Below are 14,557 nucleotides of genomic sequence, written 5' to 3' on the forward strand. Positions count from 1 at the left end.
GGGGCCCGGCCGTTGAGCTGCAATAATAATGCACGGCTATGACTCGCTAGATTGACGATTCGATTTCGGGAAGTGTGGGAGAGGAATTGGGCAAAGTATGGAGGAAAAGGGGAACGGAGATTGAGCAGCAGTCTCCTGACGGAAGAGCGGTCTTTCTCCTTTTTTCGTTTAGTCCCGGCGTTGATGCGGAGATTGGACTTAATCTAAGCAATAGGCCCAGACCAACAGCGTAAAGAATCAATGATGGGCAATAATAGTTTGTTCCGTGAGTCGTAATAGCGAATAGCAGTCGTAATCACGTATAAAAATAATCAACTTAGACGAAAGGGAAGCAAACGAAGCCTTATCCGAGTGATATTCCGTATATGTCTCTCGAGGGGGCGTTGGTAGCGAGCACAACCGGAGATACTGATACTCGCACGTGCCCTCTGGGTCGATGCGAAACGCGAAACGGAGAAATGAAAAGAGTGAGCAAGCGCTAAAAAAAAAAAAAAAAAAGGCGATATGAAGAAACCCGGGGGCGGATGTTTGAAAGATGACAAGGGCCCGAGTTTCAAGTGGAATCGATTCCGGGGCCTGCAAGCAAGCGACTAGCGGGAGATTCTGTACTTAAAGATCGAGGATATTGACGAGGTTGGGCCGTTGACAGCGTCAAGAGCAGAGGACGTACCGGGTTACTATTATCGCCTGCTGAGGACGCCGTCGATCGCTGAAAAAGCGGTGGCTGAACGGCTTCTTTTCTCTTCTTACTCGACACAGGGCTTCTCAGGACTCCACACACGCTCAGGCAGAGCTTTTGATTGATGGGATAAGAGATGGTGATTTTCCGTTTTTGTGTTATTCTTAGAGCAGTTCGCCGTCGCCGAGGGTGTGCAATTCTTCAGACGTCACTGTCACCCGTCGCCATGTGGATGATTGGAATGATGGTTAGCATCAGGTTTCCCAAGTATTCTAGGAATGCCTTGGGGGTAGGCATCTAGTCAGCCTGAAATGCAGTGCTGGTGCTCTCCAGTTGAAATACTGGTATCTTGCCATTTGCCATCGAGAATAGGCGTCTTCATTTCTATATATAGCAGACACTCTGCAAAGATTGAGAACAGAGTCAACGAGTATGAATCGAACTAAAACTTTACGGAGTAGCTGTGCAGTTGTAGATAGTAGAAGGTTAAGATGGTTGAAGGGTGATTGAGTTGAGGTCCGCCGGCGCTACAACGAACTCTTTCGATGACATCTGCAGCTGCAACTTCTCCAACGTCACCATTCCAGCATGGCCCCCTCCAGCGTCGCAGGGATGAAACAACTCTCCAATGCCCTAGCCACTCCAGATCAATTATCGAATTCTTCCTCGTTTATCGACGGCGTTTCTCCAAATCTCGAGGCCTCTATTCGTTTTGCAGGCGCCCAACTCACACAGGCAGCCGGAGTGCTGCTACGACTGTCGCAAGATGTTATAGCCCAGGCTATTGTGACTTTTACGCGGTTCTGGATAGGATCTGAAGGAGGGAGTCTCCGGATATACTCTGTTAAGGTGAATAGACCAATGGACCTCCCTGTTTCGAGGATCACTGGCTAACATAACGACTGGATAGGACGTGTCTGCAGCCGCCCTCTACCTAACAGCGAAACTCTCCTTCCAGCCCACCTCCCCGCGCTCAGTTCTGAATGTCTACGCTTTCCTCCTGTCCAAAGATGCCTCTCCACTGTGGTTCATAAACCCCCAGGGCGCGCCGGAGAAGCCCTCCCCTCAATCCTACTACCTCTCCGAAGGAGGCTACCAAACCGAACGAACGGTCCTCTTACGCATTGAATCCATTATCCTACGCGCTCTCGGTTTTGATACACACGTTGCACTACCGCACGCCATCGCTCTCACATATTTGCAGACCCTGGGCGTGCAATCACCGTCGGTCGCGCGACGGGTTTTCGAGCATCTTAACAGCGCGCTTTTATCGCCGCAACTACTCTACGTTACACACCAGCCGAATGCGCTTGCCGTCGCTGCGATATATTTGGCCTCCCGGGAGGAAGGGGTGAAACTTGTTGATGAGGAGTGGTGGCAGGTATTTGATGTTGATCGGGAAGAGCTTGGGTTTTTGGTGGTGGGGATGAGGAGTATGGAGGGATTTGCGCGCGCGGAGAGGGAAAAGTGGAAGGGACGGACGGTTCCTATGGTTGTTGATGAGGTGGAGGCAGAGGTTGAGAGGGACAGGATGATGGAGGAGGGCGAGTGAATGTCATACTAGGCTGGTTGTTTGACTCTCACATCCTTCTCTGATGCTGCTGGGGCACTATATCAGGCGGTAGACAGAACTTCATCGCGCTGGATTGTGATCATGAAGCTCTCGCTGACTGAAGAAGTCGGTGTCCTATACTCCGTAGACGGTCTTCTCGCAAGCTACATCAACGCCAAAGGTGAGCATTCCAGCGGTGACGTAACTAAAGCCCCCTAGCTACTAGTACCTTGGAGGCATTCTAGTAAGAAATAATACACCTGGCGCATGCAATAGTCCTTAGCAGTGAATAAGAGTAAACGACAAGCAGAGGCCAAACCCCGTGGCTGCGATAAGGCCATGTGATGAGCCCCGCGTGCATACGAATGACGGTCTTGTCTCTCCGCCACTTCCACACTCCCTTCTTCTATCTACCACAATCTACAAACTACAAACAAACTACAAATCTCCTCTTTTACTATCATAACTCTACAGCCAAAGAACTCCGGCATAACCATGAACATCCTCCACTCCACCCTCTCCACCTGGCGCGACCGCCTCGCCCCCGTCTCACGCACCTCCACCTTCCGCGCCTCAGGCCAAATCACTCCCGAAGAATTCATCCTCGCAGGCGACTACCTCGTCTACAAATTCCCCTCCTGGTCCTGGTCCGATGCCTCTTCCCCCGCGCAGCGCGTCTCCTACCTACCCCCGGGCAAACAGTTCCTAGTCACCCGTGGGGTGCCCTGCCATCGGCGGCTGAATGAGAACTTTGCGGGCGATGCAGGCCACGAAGATGAGATTGTGCAGGATATGCTTGCGGCTGGTGGCGATGGTGATGGGGATGAGGATGGGTGGTTGAGGACAGGGGGTGGGAGGACTGTTGCGGAGTCGCAGGCGGATAGGCTGAGGGATGTGAGGACGGTGGATGAGTCGGGGAATTTGGGGGAGAGGGAGGAGGAAGAAGAGGAGGAGATTCCGGATATGGAGGATGATGATGATGACGAGGAGGCTATTATTCGGGAGCCGGTTGGGGAGTCGAGCACTACTCAGTATGTCTCCAACTTTCGACTATCTTAACGATGTAGTTGCTAACGTGGTGAACTAGGCCAACCCGCACATACAACCTCTACATCACATACTCCAACTTCTACCGCACCCCCCGCCTCTACCTCTCTGGCTACCTCTCCCCCTCTCAACCCCTCCCCCCACACCTGATGATGGAAGACATCGTCGGTGACTACAAAGACAAAACCGTCACGCTGGAGGACTTCCCCTGGTTCGACGGCAATGTGAAAATGGCATCCGTGCACCCCTGCCGCCACGCCTCCGTCATGAAAACCCTCCTCGACCGCGCCGACGCAGCGCTCAAAATCCGCCGCGACAAGTTGAAGCAGTCGCAGTCCTCATCCGCCAAAGTTGACCGCGGTCTTGAAGGCCTGGTGGATGATACCAAGGGTCTATCATTGGAATCTGAGCAAGCCAGAGAAGGCGGCGATGAGTGGGAGATGCTGCAGCATGATGAGGAAGATCAGGTTGCTATTCGGGTTGACCAGTACCTGGTTGTGTTCCTTAAGTTCGTGGCTAGTGTGACACCGGGGATTGAGCATGACTTCACGATGGGTGTTTGATTGCGCTGTGCTTGTTCGATTGCAGCTGGATCTTGAGTTGTTTCGATATTTACTGTCTTTAATTGTCTAGGTGTTTTCGTATTGGTTCAGGCGCGGTCATACGGTTTTATTATGATACTCTTATGGTATTGGCATTAACTAATAAGTGGAAATTGTGTTGCTTGCTAAGAAGAATGGATATTCTGGTGTGTATATGTAGAATGGCATTAATCTTATAGCTATCTGTTCTATCTAAGCCCAACTCGTCATCCGTCATATATTTGAACCACGAGAAAAAGGAAAAAATCATAAAAGAGAAAGGACAAAAAAGAACAGGTCGAAAAAGTAAGAAGGAATGAATAAGAAAGAAAACCAAAAGGAGTGAAGGAAAGTAAGAAGGAAAGTAATGCAAGGTACATAGAATGTACGGCACATGCCAATACCAAATATAAGAAGAAGAATAGAGTGAAAATCCAAAAAGATGAAGACAAAGGGAAAGAATCAGAAGTGAGGGAAACAAAAAGAAGAAAAATCACATCCCAACATTGTCATAATATCAGACCAACGGCGGAGTGTAGTCCGCTTATTGCTGGGCCCTCGCATCAACCTGCATCTGCCTCAACGCATCCAACTGCGTGCTTATCTGTGCCAACTTCTCCTCCAATGAGTTAAAACGCTCGTCACAGGGGCACTCCGGCTCGGGCTCCTCAGGCTCGGACGCAGGCTCAGGCACCTCTTCAGGTTCAGGAGCAGGACACTCCCCAATATCCTCCTCCTCCTCCTCCTCCTCCTCGGGCTCTGGTTCAGGTTCAGGCTGCGGCTCAGGCTGCGGCTCCTCCTCAGGCTCAGGCAAGGGCACAACGGGCGGCTCCGGCGGCGGCGAAACAGTCGTCGGCTCCGGAGACGGAACAGGAATAGGCTCAGGAGTCCAAGTCGGCTCTGGGGGAGGATACTGCGTTGTCTCCGGGGGAGGGGGCGTGTAGGTATCGTAGAGGTTCACGTAGGGACCATCTGGGATTCCGGCGTTCAGGTTGTCGGAGGTGGAACCGTCGTCTTCTTCGGAAGAATGGGAAGATAGGTAGGGGCCGTCGTCGACGCCGGCGTCTAAGCCAGATCCGGAGAAACGGGTTTGGAGGGTTTTCGTGGCCTTTTTTTTTTTTTTTGTTAGATGGGTTGGATTGGAGGGGTGAGGTTTGTGGGAGTTGGGTGGGCTTACTTCTGGCATAGGGATTGAGAGAACCGTGGCCGGGCCGACGGCTAGCATGAGGAAGAGGAGGCTTGCTTTGATTACCATTGTGGAGTAAAGATGAGAGTTCAATGATTGATCGCAGTTGAACAAATGAGAGATTCAAGATGTGGGATGCTTTGATACTCGAGAGACTTGGTGATGGTTGGAATGTAGAATCGATCTGGATGGGATTCTATAGCCTTTTTGTATCTTTTCAGAACCAGCAGAATCTCCATGAAGTGGAGGGGTATCCATCCTTGTGGGAGTCTTAGAGAGGTCTCAAAGGGCGTGGACAAGTGTGTGAGACTCGAATTGAAGTGAGAATAACCCTTGCTAGATCTCAGAAGCGGTAGTCATCGCGGGGGAAACGTCACTGCAAAATCAGCACATTTAGTTCGTGGTAACCAAATCGAAACATCTGCAGGGCTGTAAGTCAAGTCAGAGACCTACACGAGTTGATGCAAGGGGATACCAAAGTCTCAGACCGTTGAAGATGGAGAAATAAACCGGGGAGAGAAAAAGAAGAACATCAAGTCCAATCAGGTCTCATTCATCTAATCAGCTTAGACATATACAATATCATATCAAAAAAAGGTGTCCCGAATATGCCAAAAAAAAAATTTAACAAAGTCATAAAATCGTATATGGTATCCCAAAAAAAAAAAAAAAAGAAAAAAGAAAAAAAGTGTCTGCACCGGGCAGGGATATCAGTTTCAGGCCATCAAGGCTTGACCAGTCCATGTTCATATCCAAAAAATCATCAAATCAACCTGTACGTAGGCCCCTTCTAGGAGTGATGCAACTAAATCACGACGCTCGACGACCGTCAAGCAAATGCGAATAATATCGTGTTTCCAGACTTCATGGTTGCTTATCTTGGCTAGAAGCCTCGTCCTTGTCTTGCTTGTGGCCATCAGAGGGATCGCTCGTCTTGTCCATGAGCTTCTGATTGAGTTCTTCCAGAAACCCCCTGTCGTGCTCCTCCTCGTTTAACAGGGAGAGCGGACCCTTCAAGGCGGGATCCTCTGGCAAATCCGGAAAATAAGACTCTGAATTTTCCGTCGGCTGGCGAGACAACGAGTTCCCCTCGCTGGGAGACGGTTTATCCGTGTCTGTCTCTGTTTCGACAACAGCCACCATAGGTGTGTGTCCTGCATCCCTTGTCAGGTTCCTGTCCGGTGGGCCAAGTTCGGAAAGCTTGAGCTTGAGAGCGTTCCTATGTCGCGAAGTCGGGGATGGCGCTGGCGAGTTCTTCTGCGACTCAGACGCCGGCGGTGCAGCTGGCGACGGAGGTGTCATCACCCGAGCAATGACCTTTCGTGGCACTCTGGATTTAGGTGTAGACACTGACACTGTTGCCACGGTGAGCGAAGTTCGGGACTTCGAAGGATATGGAAACAAACCTTCGTCAGATGATTTCTCCACCTCCCCAAAAATCCCCGCTAGCCTGCCCCGAGGGCTGGAACCCTCCCGCACTTGCTTGGAATAGTTTGGTAGAGGTGGACCGAACAGATCGGACTTAGCGTTAGCAGCAACGCTGGAGTGGGCCCCATGCCCATTGGCGTTGGCGTTGCCGTTTCCCCTCAGGTTCGCTTCCAACTCGGATATCCTCGACTTTAACAGTCTTCGTTCTTCGCCCCAGAGTCGTCTTTCTTCCGCAAAGAGTGAGCGTTCGATTTCGAAATTTTCCCTTTGGTGGTCGAGGAAGGATCGCACGTGTTCGAGGTAATCGATATCCAAGGTTGAGGAAGGGCGTGAGGCCGGAGGGTCGGATTGTGGGTGTTGGATGGTGGTGACAGTGGGGGACCAGTGGACTTCTTTGTAGAAACAGCCATGGCCGGTGAGGCCTTTTGCCAGGCAGGGTTTCATGATGATGATGATGATGATGATGAGTGATGGAGATGGAGGATAGAATCAATGGTGAAATGGACGATGATGAGAGAAGAGAAGGAGGGGAAGAAAAATGGCAAATATAAGAGATACAGCAGATGTAAGATGTATGGGCAGACCCCCTGTCAGAATGGGGAAGTAAAGGTATACAGGTATACAGACGGCCACGTACAGAGCCAAGTGGACGCACAGCGCCAACTAACGCCAGATCTTCGATGCAGCGAATGAGAATATAACAATATAGTGTAGCAATGACAGGGTATGAGCACTTGAAAATGATGCAAATTGGGGGATTAACAAGAGTAATAATGTATTCTTTAGGCTTCAGAGGAGAGATCACGGGACTGTGACGTAGTGTCATCTGCCCAAAACGAAGCGACTGTCCATGAACACGGACTCATCATTCATTATTATGGTATTATGTATGAGTATATATGAAGTCATGAAGAAAGTATAAACGCCAACAATGCAGAAATGCAAACAGAAACAAAAACGCCATTAATCCCCAGTACTCCGATAAAGCATGCATTTGGCGCCGAAAACGGACAGGATGGAGTGGAATGGTTGATAGCGATAACCGCGCGATCGGATCTCTTTTCGCGACGTCATACAGTTTTTCTCCGCATGGCGAGTAACTTCCAGTTGGATGATCGCATCAAGAATGTGAGAAGAAAGGAGAGAGATGAAGATCACAGCGACGGCCTCTCCTGAGACCCACGACTCCCCCGTCGCAGCAACCTCTGCGCTTCATCCATGACATGCCGATGGATACCCGGCACAGGGAAGAAATGTACCTCCTTGCGCATGGCTCCGAATCTCGTTGCCAGATACAGAACTCCCCGAGCAGAAAGCTCCCGTCCACCAACCGTCGCAGATGGGTAATAAAACCGCGGATCAAGATAAAACAGTACAGTCGACCACCGTGGTAATTTCTCTTGCAATAAACGACCCGCTTGCTCGTACTGTTTCAGAGTTCGCTTAGGCACGCCTGTCTGCGAATGCACGAAGAAGTACACCTCGAATCCCACGCTGCGGATGCGACTGCGCGCAGTAGCACTAAGCGTATCGAGAAACGCACCCATCCGGTCCAGATCAAACGAGTTACGGAAGAACAGTGTGTTGTGCGAGTAAAGGAAATCCTCTGCCTCGTCGTGGATGAGACGGTTGACACGGAGGAGCTTGCGGGTCGTACCGTCGTCGTTTTCCCAGCTTGGACACATTTGGAGGGCACGGTAACGGCCGCGAGAGGTGAATGCGTTGCCGCGGTCGTTGACCACGATCATAGGGCGTTCATTGCTGTATTCGTTGGGGACAGATAGGGCATATTCGTAGATTCTGAGACGGAGTTCTGTTGGGAGGCGGAGGAGGCCAGATTGGAGAGCTATGTTGCGAGCATTGCTCTTGGGAGCATTGGCCCGGTGAGTGCTAGGCTGGTAAGCACTGGGGTAGATGATTCCAGGCATCTTGTTGAATGTTGAACGGATCAGTTGTAGGTGTAGGGGCACACCGTAATTCGCGTCTTGCGTTTCGGAAGTAAACTTGACAGTGCCAGAACCAGTATGAGTATGAAAGCTAAGCTAGGAAAACAAGCAAAAGGAAACAGAAAACCCAAAAAGCATCATCCATTCATATATAAACCAGCCAAAAAAAAATTCTTCCAAGCCAAGCACAGATCAAGCCACTTCCGTTCCATACTCCGGAGTACAACTCACAGTACTATGGCAATTCGGCATCTTCGGTGGTGTGACTTACTTTCGGCGGCGGATCCAGCCCGAGAAAGTTTATTTTGCCTAAAATTTCTCGAAGAAGTTTCTTTTGCTGGTTATTTTCCCTTGTTCTTTTCCACAGTTTGGCCGATGATGGCCCGCCGTGGAGTATATCGCTTTCGGCCATCTACCGGCAAAACCGTCTGTACCGTTCGATTGGGTTGTAAGTGACTCATGCCCTATTTTGTGTATAATGGGATTAGTACTGGGTTCCCCTGTAACATAATTTAATTGATAGAGGTATACACTGTAGGCATGTGAAGAGTGGATATAATACGATAGTGGCAAACGGCGAAAGCTTCCGAGGGTAGTCAGGGACACACTGAGACGTCGCAAAGTCAAGAAACTTTTACCCCAGGGGTAATGCTTCTACTATCTACGAAGTAAACCTCCGTATTCACATCCGCAGAGATAGTCAGAGCCAAATATTGGCTGATTCATATTTAACTCAGATGCAAAAATGCAACTAGCTCCGTCTATATACTCCCAATGACCAGGCAGCTCGGAGCACGGCTAGGCCCCAGGCCATCCCAATACTATCGCGGATCACGTTCAATTTGCTCCCCGTGACTTCGCGCCACCCGACGGCTACCTCCGCCACGGGGATCTTCGCGAATTCTGCTAGCATGAGTACCTCCACGTCGAAGATCCAGCCCTCCGAGTGCATGTATGGGACGATGTAGGGGAGTGAGGCGCGCGAGAACAGCTTGAATCCGCATTGGGTGTCTTTGACCGTGGCCGTCTTGGCTGGGGTCAATAGCCAGAGAATCAGGTGGAAGGAGTGCATGAGAAAGTTTCGTAATTTCGAGCGCTATATTAGTTAGCCCAGTACCCTTAGTTCTAGTCATGAATCGTAACAAACCTTGACCACAGCTTCGCTGCCAACCATGTGCGCTCGGGAACCCACAGCCACGGCCCGTCCACCGGCATCCTCGATCTCCTTACTCGCATCGACGAGCTTACCCAGGTCATCGAATTTGGTCGCACCATCCGCATCCGCAAAGACCACGTATTGACCCCGGACATGCCGCAATCCATGCGTGACTGCACCCCCTTTTCCTCGATTTTGGGTAATTGTCACCACTCTAATCGCGCCAGGAGGGATAGAGACACCTTCCTGTGGCCTGGGCGTCCAAGGACCGGCATACCCCTTGGGATGCAGGGAGAGTTGGTGATCCCGCGCAAACTTGAACGCCACTTCCTCCGTTTTATCTTTGGAACCGTCCGAAACAATGAGTATCTCCCAGCCTTTCTGCTCCTCGCACATTGATCCCTGGTCGTTTCTAGGCTTTCGATGCCGGGTTGTGTTTGTGTTCTTCCGGTCACTAGTCGCTGTCGCTGTCGCGTTGCGGTTACTGTTGGTAGCCAATGTCCCGTACATCCGTTCTAGGTAGTTCACTGCTTCTTCCAGCATGCCCGCTAGACGGTCCTCCTCGTTGTAAGCCGGGACTACCACAGACATGAACAATTCCGCAGGCTCGACTCTGGGGGAGTCGGGGATCCGGCCCGACTTTTTCTTGGAGTCGACAAGGGCATCGTGCCAGCAGGGCAGCCGCTCAGGTTTTGTGATCGATCCATCTTTCGCAAGGGTTCTGTATTTCTTCTCTTCGGGGAAGGACTCGCGGGGGATAGGCGCGACGAGGTAGAGGAGGGTATAGAACTATCCAGCCAGATAATAGGTTAGCCATTGTCATTGGCCAGCACTTGCAAGTAGTAAGGACGGCAGCGACGACATACCAAGACAAACAATCCGGTGACACTAGCAAAGACTGCAGTCAAGGTAACATGGAGAGGAACACGAGCAAGGAGCTCTACGCAATGAACGCAGACATCACCCCAAGACCCAGTCATATTCGAAGAAGCAAGAGGAAGGCCGATCTCTAAGGCAGAATGGAAAAAGGCGAAAAGAGACCGACGGAGCGCGTGCGGACAAGGCAACAAGGGAAGACGAGCTCAAATGCTCGCAGTGACAGAGGCTCACGATTGGGCCAGCCATGCGACGCGAGTGGTTTGCCTTGAGCATCAGTTCATGAATATTTTGTTAAGGATTATGGTCGCCTGAGCAAGAGGCGGTGCTTTTATTGTAAACGGCCAAGTTGGCCTTTTGGGATGTCTCGCAATCTAATCTGGGGTGCGTCACGGCCCCACTGCGGACATAGAAGAATCATCGTACTCGTATACAGCTACGTATCGTCTTGGGGGTAATATGTAGAATGCTCGGAGTTAAGTGATTATTCTTGGTACAAAGAAGTTGTTGCTGTGCATAGAGGCGATTGTTTTAGCTATCTTCTGGTCTATAACGCGGCCGTAGAAGATGTGCGCTCAGATTAAGACACTGCGCCTAAAACTCCATGGTACAAGCAAATAATTCAGATAAAATCACGGGTAAAATCTTTTCAGTAGAGCAAAGGGACGATCAAAATAACGCAGAATAAAAATAAAATAAAATAAAAAACAAAAAGAATATCGACACCTGTGAGATTCGAACTCACGCCTCCAAAGAGACAGATTAGCTATAGCTAGGAAGCTAGCCAAATAGCAGACCTGCGCCTTAACCACTCGGCCAAAGTGTCTAATTGGTGTTATTTTAACAATAGGATAAACACATATTCTGGACCTAATTATAAAGCGCGAGAATTTTCAATTTTTCCTAAAGCTTTCAGCATTCTCATTTTCTCATTTTCTCGGTTTTTGTTGATAACTTGAATTCATGGATCCGTTTTGAAAGCCCCTGCATTGATAGGCTGAAAAGACTGCGTACATGTACTTCGTGGAGTACGCAGTAAGATGTCACAAACAAAATCGATCAGTCGGCAATTCCAATAGCTACTCGAATTTCTTGCACGCTCACTTGGAGCCGTCACTTCAATGGCACAAGGAATGCTTCATGCAGTCGGTGTTCGTCTGCCTCGGGTGAAATGTTCCAACCCATGCTTTCGTTGTTATATCGATAAAAGGTCAGAAAAACACCAATGTGAAGAAAAATTTCCATGATCGATCCCTGAGGCTAGTATCGCGAACTGTTTCTTGTCAGGTATTAGAGCGAAAAGACACAGCCATGGGTCGGCTAATGTTATCCCACGGGGACTATGAGAAAAAATTCGCTAAGCGAAAGCATTTTGGGCAATTACACTTATTTAAATTGCACTATGAGCGAAGCTAAGAAAATCCGGTCGACCAATAAGACACTTTGGCCGAGTGGTTAAGGCGCAGGTCTGCTATTTGGCTAGCTTCCTAGCTATAGCTAATCTGTCTCTTTGGAGGCGTGAGTTCGAATCTCACAGGTGTCGATATTCTTTTTGTTTGCTCTTTCAAATATTTTTCCTTTTTAGAATTTTCAGATATTTTTGGAATACATCTGTTCCTTTTTTAAAGAGAGAGAGGGAGAAAAAAAAAGTGGTGACTAGTCGCAAAGAGCAGAATCCACTTCGAAAGTGTTTACTCAATATATATACATCTATATTAGATCAGGGTCAGCTGTTGGCAACCGGATGGATGCACACTATTGAAAATCATATTCTTCTCAAAATTGCCTCCCTGTTAAATTGGCGGCACATGATATTATTGGACCAGCGAAGATTGAGCCACTTGCAAAGTCCTGGACAAAGCAATTTGTCGAGAGTGTAAGCCATCAAGTCATCATTGACCCCGGCATCTCTAATTCTGAAAAGGCAAAGTGAGCTTACCAGGCTGCTCCCAGGACCCGAATAGGGTCTGCGAAAAGTATTTGAATACAGTAAGAAGGGCCAAACTGAATCCCTTCATGTATCACAACATATACTTCCATGTTTGTGACATGCTACATTAAACGACGAACAGTTACTACAGCATCAAATGCGATACTCTTAGAAATTCTTTTATGTAGTATGACTAACTTTATAAAAATTCAACAACCTGGGCACCATCACCCAAACATTGACACTGCCATTATATTCTCCAAACGCACGCCCTCCCGCCCACTAAAAGAAGAAGAGACAGTACAATCTTGCGTGGTGACAGCAATTCAGTCCAAGCCATCAATACATTGACAATATCCGTCATGGCCGCAGTATCATACGAGGCATTGTGGTAGTCACATTTGTTGGGAGAGACCTGTTATTGGCAAGGTATTGGTGCACTATCTTAAGTCTGTTCAAAGGAAGCCTCGGGGGAGTCTTCTGGCATAGGTTGCCAACACTGACAGCTTGAAAATCAGATGCATTGGCATGAGAGATATTTTCTCTGGACTAAGTCATCCTTCTCTGAAATTAACCTCAGGAAACATTGCATGCCATGCACAGAGAACCATGATAATAACTGGATTCTCTCATGCTGTATCCACATGTATGGATATTTAATTTTTTACTGTCGATTGCCTTTTTTATTGGTCTTCAGACCACCATAGCATCTCAGGAATATTATTCCTATCATCCTGTGTTTTTCCGACATGTACAACGAGGCAGTATTTGTGAAGTCCTTCATGGATAACTGGTAGACCACATTTTCCAGGTACAATAACTGTGACGACTCATATATGACGGCTCAACACTGCAGCAATGAATGATACATCGCAAATGCTGCTACTCAACCATGTCGGCAACAACCTCTATAAAACCCCTTCATTACCTAGATAGATTTCCTCTTCTCTTTTCTTCTCCAGATTCGATATTCTCGTCGATGGCTACAATAGTCTAGATAGGAATTCAGTTCGTTATTATCTACTATTCCGAGCCCGTGACATCAGCTCAATATATTCCTACCTGAAGCAGCCACTGGTAGAAGAGTCCTCACAAAAGTTATTAACTCGGAGCATTCGCTCTTGGTTATATGCTCCCACGCCAAAAGATGAACCTAGAAGATTTGGCTCAGTGGAGGAAAAATACTCACTACCAAGGGCTGAAGACATGTGTCACTGTCATATGCTAGCAAATGCTCGCCGCGAGTAGTAAGGTAGGCCTTAATACACCACCTTTGTCAAGTACCGAGCATAAGTGCTAATTGATCATATAGCTTTAGTCTGCAATCCCCGTCCCAGTTGAGCTTGATTATGACCAGACATTTCAAGGTGACCTTCAACACTGGACCATCAAACTCCTATTCGCTACCAAATCAGGGATCCTGCTGTTACTGCCCCACTGTTAAAAGAGCTCTGTCGAGAATGATACCACCCAGAACACACTTTATCTTCAAGGCTGGACTGAAGACCATAGCCTGTTAAAATGAAAAGGACGGAAAAGGGAAAGAAACAATGCCAGGCAAAATGCTATTAGGTGTCACGGAGCTCAGCCAGGTTATGGAACATCAACTCATGTGTTCTACCTAGGTAGCTATTGACGAGGATAATTGACATGAGGAAGGAAGAAAGGGGGTAACGCCATATTTATAGACAAAGCAACAAAGCAAACAACCACATCTCATGTGATAACCAGCCAACGTGACCAGGCTGTCACATTAGGTATATAAATATAAAAAGAGGGACTGACTTTGTGGACAACAAGAAGAAGTGCATGTTCCTTGTATGCACGGAGACTACAGAGCGCCCAGAATCTTACTACAACTGCTACCACTCCGGTGCACTTAATGGATATGTCTTGAGCCTGCCTGAACTCTGTATTGACATATCTACCAGCACGTCTAAGCATCCAGAGGCATTGGTCGCAGATGACGCGCAAAACATCTTAAAACAACCTAAATATATGCATTCATATCCTTAAAATACTTGGATCATTAACTTTGAGTTTGTTTCAATGCCCGCGAGATATCCGCCAATCTTGCTGCGACTCGCAATTGGGCAGTCATATGGCAGTTATTGTCACGGGCTCGGAATAGTAGATAATAACGAACTGAATTCCTATCTAGACTATTGTAGCCATC

The 14,557-nt window shown here is 48.5% G+C and overlaps 6 protein-coding genes and 2 non-coding genes across 8 annotated transcripts; 3 read left to right on the forward strand and 5 right to left on the reverse strand.

Annotated features, from left to right (window-relative positions):
• Positions 1-1,267: 1,267 nt before the first annotated feature.
• On the forward strand, positions 1,268-2,231 carry EURHEDRAFT_379533 (putative cyclin; the record flags this gene model as incomplete). The annotated part of the gene is made up of 2 exons (XM_040779188.1): positions 1,268-1,528; positions 1,590-2,231. 2 exons carry the CDS (start codon positions 1,268-1,270, stop codon positions 2,229-2,231), a joined length of 903 nt encoding a protein of 300 aa, XP_040636801.1.
• A 307-nt stretch (positions 2,232-2,538) lies between these two features.
• On the forward strand, positions 2,539-4,253 carry EURHEDRAFT_505028 (ATG3/ATG10 family protein). The gene is made up of 2 exons (XM_040785824.1): positions 2,539-3,262; positions 3,319-4,253. Exons 1-2 carry the CDS (start codon positions 2,727-2,729, stop codon positions 3,839-3,841), a joined length of 1,059 nt encoding a protein of 352 aa, XP_040636802.1. The 5' UTR covers positions 2,539-2,726; the 3' UTR covers positions 3,842-4,253.
• A 150-nt stretch (positions 4,254-4,403) lies between these two features.
• On the reverse strand, positions 4,404-5,513 carry EURHEDRAFT_388183 (putative cell wall protein; the record flags this gene model as incomplete). Its single annotated transcript, XM_040779731.1, has 2 exons — positions 5,037-5,513; positions 4,404-4,967 (listed from the first exon to the last, which is right to left on the reverse strand). The coding sequence occupies exons 1-2, from the start codon at positions 5,112-5,114 to the stop codon at positions 4,404-4,406; spliced, it is 642 nt and encodes a 213-aa protein (XP_040636803.1). The 5' UTR covers positions 5,115-5,513.
• A 20-nt stretch (positions 5,514-5,533) lies between these two features.
• EURHEDRAFT_165355 (uncharacterized protein) lies at positions 5,534-7,215 on the reverse strand. Its single transcript, XM_040777821.1, has one exon. The coding sequence runs from the start codon at positions 6,915-6,917 to the stop codon at positions 5,910-5,912; it is 1,008 nt and encodes a 335-aa protein (XP_040636804.1). The 5' UTR covers positions 6,918-7,215; the 3' UTR covers positions 5,534-5,909.
• A 412-nt stretch (positions 7,216-7,627) lies between these two features.
• EURHEDRAFT_517066 (uncharacterized protein) lies at positions 7,628-8,401 on the reverse strand (the record flags this gene model as incomplete). The annotated part of the gene is made up of 2 exons (XM_040786527.1): positions 7,628-8,319; positions 8,380-8,401. 2 exons carry the CDS (start codon positions 8,399-8,401, stop codon positions 7,628-7,630), a joined length of 714 nt encoding a protein of 237 aa, XP_040636805.1.
• A 411-nt stretch (positions 8,402-8,812) lies between these two features.
• Positions 8,813-10,793, reverse strand: EURHEDRAFT_505034 (dolichyl-phosphate beta-glucosyltransferase). The gene is made up of 3 exons (XM_040785825.1): positions 10,442-10,793; positions 9,567-10,364; positions 8,813-9,515 (listed from the first exon to the last, which is right to left on the reverse strand). The coding sequence occupies exons 1-3, from the start codon at positions 10,553-10,555 to the stop codon at positions 9,171-9,173; spliced, it is 1,257 nt and encodes a 418-aa protein (XP_040636806.1). The 5' UTR covers positions 10,556-10,793; the 3' UTR covers positions 8,813-9,170.
• Positions 10,794-11,171: 378 nt separating this feature from the next.
• On the reverse strand, positions 11,172-11,277 carry EURHEDRAFT_t122. Its single transcript has one exon. It is a non-coding gene; the product is annotated as a tRNA-Ser (tRNA).
• Positions 11,278-11,888: 611 nt separating this feature from the next.
• Positions 11,889-11,994, forward strand: EURHEDRAFT_t121. The gene has a single exon. It is a non-coding gene; the product is annotated as a tRNA-Ser (tRNA).
• Positions 11,995-14,557: the final 2,563 nt, after the last annotated feature.

This window comes from Aspergillus ruber (assembly GCF_000600275.1).
Source record: "Aspergillus ruber CBS 135680 unplaced genomic scaffold scaffold00023, whole genome shotgun sequence".
In the NCBI taxonomy this organism is placed as follows: Eukaryota; Fungi; Ascomycota; class Eurotiomycetes; order Eurotiales; family Aspergillaceae; genus Aspergillus; species Aspergillus ruber.